This window comes from Carcharhinus amblyrhynchos, chromosome 14 (assembly GCF_965287045.1).
Source record: "Carcharhinus amblyrhynchos chromosome 14, sCarAmb.v2.hapA, whole genome shotgun sequence".
NCBI lineage: Eukaryota > Metazoa > Chordata > Chondrichthyes > Carcharhiniformes > Carcharhinidae > Carcharhinus > Carcharhinus amblyrhynchos.
In genome coordinates, this window is record NC_137337.1 from 68,900,525 (window position 1) to 68,912,534 (window position 12,010).

The window sequence follows — 12,010 nt, forward strand, 5'->3', positions numbered from 1 at the left end:
CTTTCCTAATTATTTGCTATCCCTGCATGCTAACCTTTTGCAATTTGTGCACCAAGATACCCAGTTCCCTCTGCATCTCAGAGCTCTGCAAACTCTTACCATTTAGACAATATGCCTATTTCTTATTCTTCCTACTAAAATTGAATATTTTACAGTTTTTCACATTATATGCTATTTACCAAATCTTTGCCAACTCACTTAAACCATCTCTGACCCTTTGTAATCACGTTGTGTCTTCATTTATTTTTCTACTTATCTTTGCATCATCAGCAAGTCTAGCAACCGTATCTTTGATCCTCTACATAAATTGCAAGAACTTGTGGCCCGAAAACTGACCCCTGCAGCACACAATTCGCTATATCTTGCTAACAGTAAATAACTTATTTGTGCCAATTCTCTGTTTCTTGTTAGCTAGCCTACCTTCCACCCCTGCCAATATGTTACCACCTACACCAGAAGCTTTTATTTTCCGTAACAACCTTTGATGAGACACCTTATCAAATGCCACTTGGAAATCTAAGTTCAGTACATCCACCAGTTCCCCTTCATCCACAGCACAGGTTATTTCTTCGAGAATGCCATTAAATTGGTTTAAATTTCAACTTTAAAGAGCAGGGGATTTAAAACACTTCAAATCATAACAATCATGCATTAGTACTCGACTGTCACAAATATGCACACATTCTGACCTTCAAACGCCTTTGCAGCATCCACAAGGTTGGACCATTCCAAGCCCATGGCAGTGTCTGGCAGGGGCATAAGGCCTGGATCTGGCAGCGGTTGTCGTCTTCTTTCATGAATATCAGACAGAGAACCATCAGACGCAGAAAGTTCAACTGCTGATAATAAGAAAACATGAAACAAACATAGGTTACCAGGTAATTTAACTCCAGTAGACCCATGAATTAATTTAAAATGGAAATAAGAGAACTGGACCAATCCTGGACAGAAAAATGTTCTCCACACGCCATCGTTTTACTGAAAATGTTGATTTTATCTTAAAATTCCCCATTTCCCACCAGCCCCCCCCCACAGAAATCGCTTCTAGATTGTCATGTCCAAGAACAGATGAATCTCAATCCTGCAGTAGAAATGGGCTTGGATCCTGCAAACATCTTGTTTTTGTTAAACTATAGGAAGCTTAACTAAATAAGTTGGTAACTAATCAAAACTTGAAAGAAAATCCATCCAAAGTTAAAAATGTGGACTTTAATTTCTCTACATAAAATAAGACCTCAGCTGAGGGAACACGAGTTTGAATATGTCCTTCTTTTCAATGAAAGAGGCAGACCAGGGCTAAGGGGTGCAGATGGTCTGCACCTCAAACCTAACTTAGGTTGCTTCCTCCTCCTGGCCTTAACCTCTGCGTGGGTTTCCTCCGACAGTCCAAAGATGTGCGGGTTAGGTTGATTGGCCATGCTAAGAAATTGCCCCTTAGTATCCAGGGATACGTAGGTTAGAGGGATTAGTGGGTATAATATGTAGGGATATGGAGATAGGGCTGGGTGGGATTGTGTTCGGTGCAGACTCGATGGGCCAAAGGGCCTCTTTTTGCACTGTAGGGTTCTATGATTCTATGATTAACAAAGGTTTAAGCAGTAAATCTTAGGTCTAATCCTGGTTTCTTAGCTAGGGCAGCAACACAGGAGCTACAAATGGCTCTAAGAGCCTCTTGACTTTGGGGGAGACAGGACAGTAAGTGGGTTCCACCTTATGCTCACAATCCAAAGACCCTGGCTGGAAAGTGTATATGCATGTCTATGTCCCAGGTGGGGGCATCGTTGGTGGTGCCCCATGTGATTGAATGGTGTCCAGACTTGTGCTGCCCAAGCTCAAATTGGAGCAGCAGCCATACTTGGAGAGGTACCAGAGAATGTCTGGCTCCAACAGAACTGCACCTCAAAACATGTCAGATGTCAGGGGAGAAGGGGGACAAAAAAAAACAGGATAGAAATCCCTTCAGACGCAAGGAAAGCAGCAAGTGAACGAGATTGCTGTACTCTGACAAAACAACAGAGGAGGCTCCTGTGAGCACTACCCACCATGATGAGATTTTATCGACTGTCCATGCTTACGGCCTGGCAGTGTGTAGTGCAGGGAGGGATGGGTGCTGGAGAAGAGGACATCATTGGGCAAGGCTTGATCCAGGAGTGACGTGTGATTGTTGGAGAATGAAGGCTCTCTCTGGCCACTGTAAATGCTCTCATCAGATAGGGTCCGGTGCAATGGTTTCCTTGTGGTTGGTGTGTCTGGGAGAGAAGGCTGCATGAAACAGGAAAAAATGCAGTTGTTTGTTTTCGATCAGAGATAAGGAACAGAAACTTTGTCAAATGTACCAGTGGATAAAAACTTTGCACCCTTAGGAAATCAAGCATACAAACCCTTGTTCTTAAGAGTTAAGTTTTCATTTTTAGAAGCATATTGGTATCACACTATTTCCTTTGCAGCATGTCAGTGCTAGAATTTATGCTGGAGACGACTATTTGGCCCATCATGTCTGCATTAGTTCTCAGGATGAGTGATTCACTTGATGCGATTTCTCCACCATCTCCCCATAACCTTGCACATTCTTCTTTTTCAGAAAACAAGCTAATTTGCTTTTGAGTGTCTCGACTAAACTTGCCTCCGCCATAAGTTCTGGTGGTGAAGTCCAGATCTTAACCACCTGCTGAAAGTTGTTCCTCATGTTGCCATTGCTTCTTTTGCCAATTACCTTAAATCTGTGCCTTCTTGTTCACAAATCTTTCAAGAGAGGAACAGTTTCTCCCTATTAATTCTGTCCAACCCCTCACAGAACACCTCTATCAAATTTCCACTCAAGCCTTCTCTTCTCCAAGGAAGACAGTCCGAACATCTCCAATCTATTTTTGTAATAGAATTGTCTCAACCACAGAACCATTCTTGTGAATCCTTTCTGCAATCGCTCTAAGGCCTTCACATCTTCCCTAAAGTGTAGCACTCAGAGCTTGACACAATACTCCAGCTGAGGCTGAACCAGTATTTTACACAAGTTTAATATAACTTCCTTGCTAGCAGAGCCTAAAATAGCTTTATTAACCACTCTGTCCACTTGTCCTACCGTCTTCAATGACTTGTACACATGTAGACCCAGATCCCCCCTTTTTGCGCTTCAACTGTTGCACCCTTTATTTTTTACCGTCACTCCATGTTCTTCCTACTAAAATGAATCCTTTGCATCAATCTTCATCTGCCACTTGCATCCCCATTCCACCAACTCGTCTTTGTTCTTTAGAAATTTTACACCATCCTCCTCACAACGCTTCCGTACCTTCTGCAAATTTTGAAGTTGTGCCCTACACGCCAAGATCTGCATTATTAATGTAGAATGGGAAGAGCAAAGGTCTGGGGAACTCCACTACAAACCATCCTCTTAGTCCAAAAACATCCACTAACTACTGCTACTCTGTTTCCCATTACTCAGCTAATTCTGCATCCATGTTGCTGCTGTTCCATTTATTCCAAGAACCGAAATTTTGCTCTCATGTCCGTTGTGTGGCACTGTATCAAATGCCTTTGGAAGTCCATGTGCATCACATCAACAGCATTTTTCAAATTAACCCTCTGCTACCTCTTCAAGATAACTCCAACAAGTTAGATAAACAAAATTTTACCATAACAAATCCATGCTGGTTTTCCTTAATCAACCCACATTTGTCCAAATGACTGTTCATTTTGTCCTGAATTATTGTTTCTAGAGGTCTACCCACTATCGAATTTAAACTGACGAGCCTGCAGTTAGTTGCCTTTACACCCTTTTTTGGACAAGAGTGTAACATTTGCAATTCTCCAGTCTTCTAGCATCATCCCCAAGTCTAAGGGAGACTGGAAAATTATGACCAGTGTCTCCATAATTTCCATTCTCATTTCCCTCAGTATCCTTGGATGCATCTCCATCAGTCCTGGTCCCTCATCTGTTTTAAGTTTAGTCAGCCCATTCATCATCTCCTTCTTATCAAGTGTAAAGTATATTAGTTACTTCTTCTTTCTTTCACTGCGACCTGGGTAGCATTTTCTTCCTTGATAAAGACAGATGCAAAACATTCATTTAATGCTTCACCAATGCTCCCAACCCCCATGCTTAAATCTCTTTTTTGGTTGCTATTCAGCCTTACTCCTCCTCTAACCACTCATATTATTTATATACCTATCAAAGACTTTGGGATTCCCTTTTATGTAAGCTGCCAGTCTCTTTTCATAGTCTTGCTTTGCTTCGCTTCTCTTATTGGCTTTTTCACTTCTGAATCTTTTGTATTCAGCTGGATTCCCCATAGTGTCATCCACTTGGGCATCTGTCATAAGCACACTTTTTTTTCACTTTAATCTCTATCTTTTCATCATCCAGGGAGCTCTGGATTTGTTTTTCTTGCCTTTCCCTTTTGTGGGTGCTCTGCCTGAACTCTCTCTTTTTGAAGACAACCCATTGTTCAGTTACTGTTTTTTCTACCAATCTTTGATTTCAACTTATTTGGCTCAGATCCATTCTTAAATGGAACCATTACATGACAATTCAGTACTCGTGCTATTAATACATCTGCTCGATATTCACTTCTCTACCTTTCTTACTCTCATCCACACCTGAAAACTCCCTCATACTCTAACTCCTGGACTTTTTAAACAAATCAAGCTTGTTCATGTAAAACAAATTATGCTGATGAACAGGTAAACGTGACAGTGAAATAACTTCTGGTCATGCTATAATTTTTACGCAAGACAAGACAAAGAGGAAGGGACAAACATTGATATATAGGAGGCAAAAAAACTGTGCATTTCCAGAAATGTCCTTCCATAGCCTCAGGACATTTCATAAGAACATAAGAAATAGGAGCAGGAGTAGGCCATCTAGCCCTTCGAGCCTGCCCCACCATTCAATAAGATCATGGCTGATCTGTCGTGGCTCAGTTCCACTTTCCCGCCCTCTCCCCATAACCCTTAATCCCCTCTCTTATCAAGAACCCATCAACCCGCTTCTTAAAAATATTTAGCGAGGCAGCCTCCACCACTTCAACGGGCAGAGAATTCCAGAGATTCACCACCCTTTGAGTGAAGAAGTTCCTCCTCAACTCCGTTCTAAACCGCCTCCCCTTTATCTTGAGGCTGTGCCCCCTAGTCCTACTGTCTTTTTTGAGCGGGAAGAGTCTCTCCACCTCTATCCTATCCATCCCATTCATCATCTTATATGTCTCAATGAGATCTCCCCTCATTCTTCTAAACTCTAACGAGTACAAGCCTAGTTTATTCAGCCTCTCCTCATAGCTCAATCCCCTCAACTCCGGTATCAGCCTAGTAAACCTCCTCTGCACTCCCTCCAGGGCCAAAATATCCTTGCGCAGGTGCGGCGCCCAAAACTGCACACAGTACTCCAGCTGCGGCCTCACCAATGCCCTATACAGCTGCAGCAAGACCTCCCTACTTTTATATTCAATCCCCCTCGCTATGAAGGCCAGCATCCCATTCGCCTTCCTGACCACCTGCTGCACCTGCAAGCTGGGTTTTTGCGACTCATGCACAAGGACCCCGAGGTCCCTCTGCACCGTCGCCTGCTGCAGTTTTTCGCCACGTAAGTAATAGTCCTTCCTACCATTCTTCCTACCAAAGTGGACCACCTCACACTTGCCAACATTAAATTCCATTTGCCATTTCCTGGCCCATTCGCCCAGCCTATCTAGATCCTTCTGCAGACTCTCCACACCCTCCGCACAATTTGCCTTTCCCCCAATCTTGGTGTCATCAGCAAATTTCGACACCCTGCACTCGGTTCCCTCCTCCAGATCATCTATATAAATGGTAAATAGCTGAGGCCCCAGCACCGACCCCTGGGGCACCCCACTAGTCACCAACCGCCAATCCGAATAGCACCCATTGACCCCCACTCTCTGCCTCCTATTTGACAACCAATCCTCTATCCACGCTAACACCCTACCCCCAACTCCATGTCCCCTGACCTTCTGCAATAACCTCTTGTGAGGTACCTTGTCAAACGCCTTCTGAAAATCCAGAAAGACCACATCCACCGGCTCTCCTCTATCCACTGCCCTAGACACATCCTCATAGAACTCCAGTAAATTTGTCAGACACGACTTCCCTTTAATGAAACCGTGTTGCGTCTGCCCTATCAAGCAATTCCCTTCAAGATGCCTCGCAATTTCCTCCTTAATGACGGATTCTAACATTTTACCTACCACAGACGTTAAACTAACCGGCCTATAATTCCCCGCCTTTTGCCTGGCACCCTCCTTAAACAACGGTGTAACATTAGCCGTTTTCCAATCTTCCGGCACTTCCCCGGAATCCAGCGACGTCTGGAAAATAACCACCAAGGCATCCACTATAACCTCCGCCATTTCTTTCAGAACCCTCGGATGCATTCCATCCGGTCCTGGGGACTTGTCCACAATCAGCCCCTCCAGTCTGTCGAGCACCGCCTCTCTAGTAACAGTAATGTCATTAAGACCCTCCAGTCCTACCGCCTTTCCATCGCTAACACCCGGCAAATTATTCACGTCCTCCTCCGTGAAGACAGAAACAAAAAAGTTATTCAAGACCTTAGCCATATCCCCATCCCCTACCACTAGGTCCCCTTTCTCATCCTCTAAAGGACCAACGTTCACCCTAGCCAGCCTCTTCCTTTTTATATATTTATAAAAACTCTTGCTATCCTTTTTTATATTAAGTGCTAGCCCAGCTTCATAGCTTCTTCTACCCTCCTTTATCAACTTCTTTGTCAATCTTTGTTGACATTTAAACCTTTCCCAATCCTCTTCTCGCCCAATGCTCTTAGCTACTCTAAATTCCTCCGCTTTTAATTTAACACTTTCTTTCACCTCCTTCGTTATCCACGGCTTATTACCTCTCCTCCTACTGTCCTTTTTGACCATCGGAATAAATTTCTGCTGAGCACCAAGAAAGATCTCCTTAAAGATCCTCCACTGCTCCTCAGCAGACCTACCTTCCAACGCGCTCCCCCAGTCCACATTCGCCAATTCTTCTCTCATCCTACCATACTCCCCTCTATTCAAACAAAGGACGCGTGTCCGGGAACCCACTTTCTCCTCCTCCATCTGCAACAGAAACTCCACCATGCAATGATCACTCTCTCCAAGAGGATCCTTCACCGCAAGGTCCCTAATTCTACCCGCCTCATTACATAGCACCAGATCCAAGATAGCTCGCTCCCTCGTCGGCTCCAACACACACTGTTCAAGGAAATTATCCCGGCAGCATTCCAAGAACAACTCCTCGAGACCACTGCGTCTAACATGGGTCGACCAATCAATATGCAGATTGAAATCTCCCATAACTACTGCCGTCCCATTCCTGCACGCCGCACTTATTTGCGTGTTAACAGCCCGCCCCACCTCCAGATCATTATTTGGGGGCCTATAGACGACACCCACCAGCGTCTTCCTCCCTTTGCTGTTCCTAATCTCCACCCACAACGATTCCACGTTCTGCTCTTTGGCTCCGATATCATCCCTTGCTACCACCTTGATACTATCCTTAATCAGCAGAGCTACGCCACCCCCTCTTTCCTCCTGCCTATCCTTCCTAAACACTTGATAGCCCTGTACATTCATCTCCCAGTCCCTGTCACCTTGCAGCCACGTCTCTGTAATGGCCATCAGATCGTATCCATTTGTGTCGATCTGCGCCACCAGCTCATCCACTTTATTCCGAATGCTTCGTGCATTCAGATAAAGCGCTTTCATCCCAGCCTTCACCTGGACCCTATTTGCCGTAACGCCACCATTTGGGACATCCTCGGCCTCTTCCCTTACCTGTACCCTATCCTTAACTTTAGACCTCGTAGCGTCACCTACCCTCGCACCCTCCCCCCCCCAATTAGTTTAAAGCCCTGTCTACAGTCCTCTTTACTCGATTCGCCAACACTCTGGTCCCAGCACGGTTCAGACCAACCCCATCCCGCGCGAACAAGTCCCACCTACCCCAATACTGGTGCCAATGCCCCATAAATTCGAACCCATTCCTCCCACACCAATCCCTGAGCCACCCATTCACTTCCTTTATCCTGTCAACCCTACGCCCGTCTGCACTCAGTTCAGGCAGTAGCCCAGAGACGACCACCTTGTCGGTTCTACTTTTTAATTCCATTCCCAGCTTCTCATACTCCCTCCCCAGATCCTCAGTCCGCACTTTGCCTACGTCGCCGGCACCCACATTTCTATTAAGTACTTTGTGGAGTCTAGTTACTGATTTAGAGAAATGTTCAAGTGACAGAGTGCACATGAGCCAGATCGAGCACGTGGGAGTGATCAAGTGCAAGACAGATCTAGGGAGCGCAAACCAAAGGTAAGAGGAAAAAACAACACAATGAATGAGAACTAGTGAGAGCTTGTGCAAGTGACCAAAAGAGGGGGAAAAAGTGCAGCAAGTGTGTGAGAGGGAGAGAGAGAGAAAGAAAAAGAAAGAGAGAGTGAGAAAGGTAAACGATAAGAAAAAGTAAAAGACAAAGAAAGTGTGTGTGTGTATGTGAGTGAGAGAGCGAGCGGGCGAGTGTGAGGGGGCGAGTGTGAGGGGGCGAGTGTGAGGGGGCGAGTGTGAGGGGGCGAGTGTGAGGGGGCGAGTGTGAGGGGGCGAGTGTGAGGGGGAGAGTGAGACAGACAGACAGACACAGAGTGGGGGAGAGAAAGGAGAAAAACAAACATATGTAGGTCAATATTTAATACATTGTTGAAGCCAAATGCAAATCAAACTGATGCCAGGTCTGCCTGTTTAGGTGGATATTAACGACCACTTGCATCATTGGCAATAGAGCAGGGAGGGGATTCTTTTCTCAGCTACCCCTATTTACTGTGCGGCACCTTGTTGCACAGACAACTGGCTGACATGTTCACCTACATACCAACAGTGACTACATCACCAATAGTAATTAATTATTTGGAAAGCACCGTGGCATTTCCCGAGGTGCTATATAAAAAGTCACAAGGTGCTATATAAAAAAATCAAATTATTTCTGATAATCCATCACTGAGTCAACCGTGATGAAGCCTTCACAGGAAACTTGACTGTAATAGATAGTTTAATCTCAATACATTAAACTGGAGCTAGGAATGCAAAGTCATTGAATCCAAAGCATCAATGGGATATACTTGCACATACACATTGTGTACTAAAGGGAAGACAAAGGGAAAGATACATCGTTTACAGGACAATTATATGATGGAAACAATTCTATTTAAATTTCTACAAATATTAAATAATGCATTTCCTTTGGATAAAAAAATTGGTGCCTGTGAGGCTCACCAAATTAAGCACACAGTGTTTTGACCTTGTAGTACCAGATTTCAAAATCAGACCAGACTGAGCACGTCAAAATTTGTTGGCTACAGATTTTCAGCAATGGACTGTCCCAACAGGGATCTTCATAGCAACATGCTCAGAGTTCCAAACCAACCCTAAATGAGCAATAACCATCAATCTTGCTCACTTAGGCTCGTGGAAGAGAACTGGTCCGGGGGAATGAAAACATTCAAACTTTTGCTCTTTAGTTGAGGCATTGAAGGCTTGTCATTGAAGCTGAGAAATGGGAGCATTATCTTGCAATCCACTGTGCTTTACTGAATCTGAGTGCACTTCACGCTGACACAGGGTGAAGAAAGTAGAGAAAATAAAACAGCAGACATTTTTCACTTGGGGAAAAGAAATCACCAATTTTGTTATGAATACTTGTTCCTTGCTGCAACAAACATGAATTGGTTCAATCAGTCAAGGTGCCTGTGTGCATTGTGTTCTATGCTTTTGGCAAAAACACTTGTGCTTCCTTCCCCTTGAGAGTTGAATACAACAAACTAGATGGGAACACTGCAAAAGCAGACATCACCCCACGCAGCTTTTCACAGAGAAAGGTCAACACAGACGTGAGGATTGTCATACCATTGTCGAAAACCTATTTTACGAGCTCCTAGGAAATGCTGGAAGCGATTACCAGGCACTGCATTTGTGCACGAGAAAGGAGATTGCTATACAGGAAGCCTTTCCAGCAAGCCTCAAAGTCACCAGATGGCATTACACATGGGACAAGAAATAATTTTGTATAACTTAGCTGAAAAAGCAAAACTTTAGTTTCTGTCCCATCAAATGGAAGGTCCTGGTCTGATTTCTTGTACCATATATTTTATTGACCTGAGAATGCAAGTTTCCCCTTGAAAAGGAAAGGCAATAGTGTTCTAACAAGATTTGAAGGTTTTAAGTTGACACAATGCTTGATAATGAAGTCAATGACTCTTCCAAATTAATGACAAGAGAAATTTGAAATTGGTAGCAAGTCAGAGTATTTTGAATGAGGATGGAGGAGATTATGAACAAAAATAGTATGGCCATGACCACATCTGAGAAATTTTAAATCAGGTCCGCCATCCACACAAACAGCATCATTCAGAATTTGCATACCTTCCCATCTTTTCCAATGTCTGGGGGAGGACTATCAAGGTTAATTAGCTTTTTCAAGTCTTCTTCAATTGTTGACTTTGATGACCTCTTAGGAGACCTCAGGTCTCGAACTGAACCTCGCAGCTTTGTCTGTGTGATTTCGCAAACGTCGCTGTGGTGGCGCCTAGTAAAGAGAATAAATGGTCAACTACAATCCATTGCAAAATAAAGGGCTGAATGTGTAACTTACTATGTCTAATGCAGGCACATACATACAAAAATAAAATTACTGGGATGTAGTTGGTTCATGTTCATTGGGACTTATTTCTCCAGCTAAAGAGGGTGATCAATTTGGGATTGAGAGCAGCAATGGAAGATAAGCACAAAATACCATCTTGGTTAAAGCAGTTTGGGCACACACTCTTAATAACCAAAGAGAGGATTGTCATGATTGCTGGCATTCATTGAAGAGATTGCACAGCATTTCAGTAGATGGCAGCTGTCTAACTCTTTCTTAACAAAACTGGGTGAAATGGAGAAAACAAGTTGTTGCTGAGAATGGAGTAGCACGAGAAGGTACACCACGGTTCCACCATTCATGGGTTACGGGAGATTTAAAGATGAATTTCAAAACAAATGGGGAAACATTTTGGGACACTGCCAACATTCATATTGGAAATTCTCGAGAATACCACCTTTAAAAAAAAAATAAGTGCTAAGCTATTCTCTCTTATTGGCCACTTTATATAAGCCACCAAGAGAAAGGCGGGCGTGTTTGTCTTGGGCCTCTGGTTAGCATTCTCCATCTGGAGCAAGACGACTAAGGCTGGGTAGAGCAACAGGTGCTGCAAGGTGCAGGACAAGATCGTGTCTCCCCCTCCCTCCTTCCTCTGCATGTGCACCTCCTCCAGAATCTCCAGTGCTGAATCAGAAAAACTGAGTTCCTTTTCTCAGTCCCTGACTATCCAGAAACCTGCCATCATGTGCTATTCAGCATCTTCAGTGGAAGTGGGTATGTACAATTCATATAGTTCCTAATCATCACTCAAGTGTTTAACCTGCAGGCAACTGGTTTGAGGATTGACCTCCCAGGCACTACTGTATACAACCTGGGAGGAGACAGGGAAGTAAGTCGATGATAGGTATCAATGCACTAATGAGAGGATGCAGAGTTTGACATGTGGGTGTGGAGTTCAGCCCTTTGCAGGTTTGATTTAGTGCACACGGATGGAGCAAAGGCGGCAGATGGTTGTGGGATCAAGAACCAGAGGGGACATCATGAAAAACTATTTTACACGCGAGTGGCTAGGATCCGGAAAGCACTGTCTGAGACAGTGGTGGCGGCAGGTTCAGTCGTGGCTTTCAAAAGGGAATTGAATAATTACTTGAAGAGAAAGGATTTACAGGGCCATAGAGAAAAGGTAGCTAAGTGGGACTAGCCAAGTTGCCTTTGACAAGAGTCATGTGTAACCCCCACATAGACACAACTGGGCCTTGTTCTCTGTTGAAACTATTTTATGATTCTATATACAGCAAAATTCTAATTTAATGCAGCCAGGCAGAGTCAGCAATAACGTGGTGATAGATGAGGAAGAGTTGGGTT

The 12,010-nt window shown here is 44.1% G+C and overlaps 1 protein-coding gene across 14 annotated transcripts in view; it reads right to left on the minus strand.

Annotated features, from left to right (window-relative positions):
• sipa1l1 (signal-induced proliferation-associated 1 like 1) overlaps positions 1–12,010 on the minus strand; it is a 349,286-nt gene that overhangs the window by 18,462 nt on the left and 318,814 nt on the right. For 10 of the 14 annotated variants that reach the window (XM_080203040.1, XM_080203046.1, XM_080203047.1 and 7 more), the window contains 3 exons: positions 10,429–10,591; positions 2,043–2,262; positions 690–839 (listed from right to left, as the gene is read on the minus strand). In XM_080203040.1, coding sequence (XP_080059166.1) covers positions 690–839; positions 2,043–2,262; positions 10,429–10,591 — 533 coding nt within the window. The remainder of the gene's footprint in view (positions 1–689; positions 840–2,042; positions 2,263–10,428; positions 10,592–12,010) is intronic. The other 4 variants (XM_080203052.1, XM_080203048.1, XM_080203050.1 and 1 more) reach the window with 3 other exon arrangements.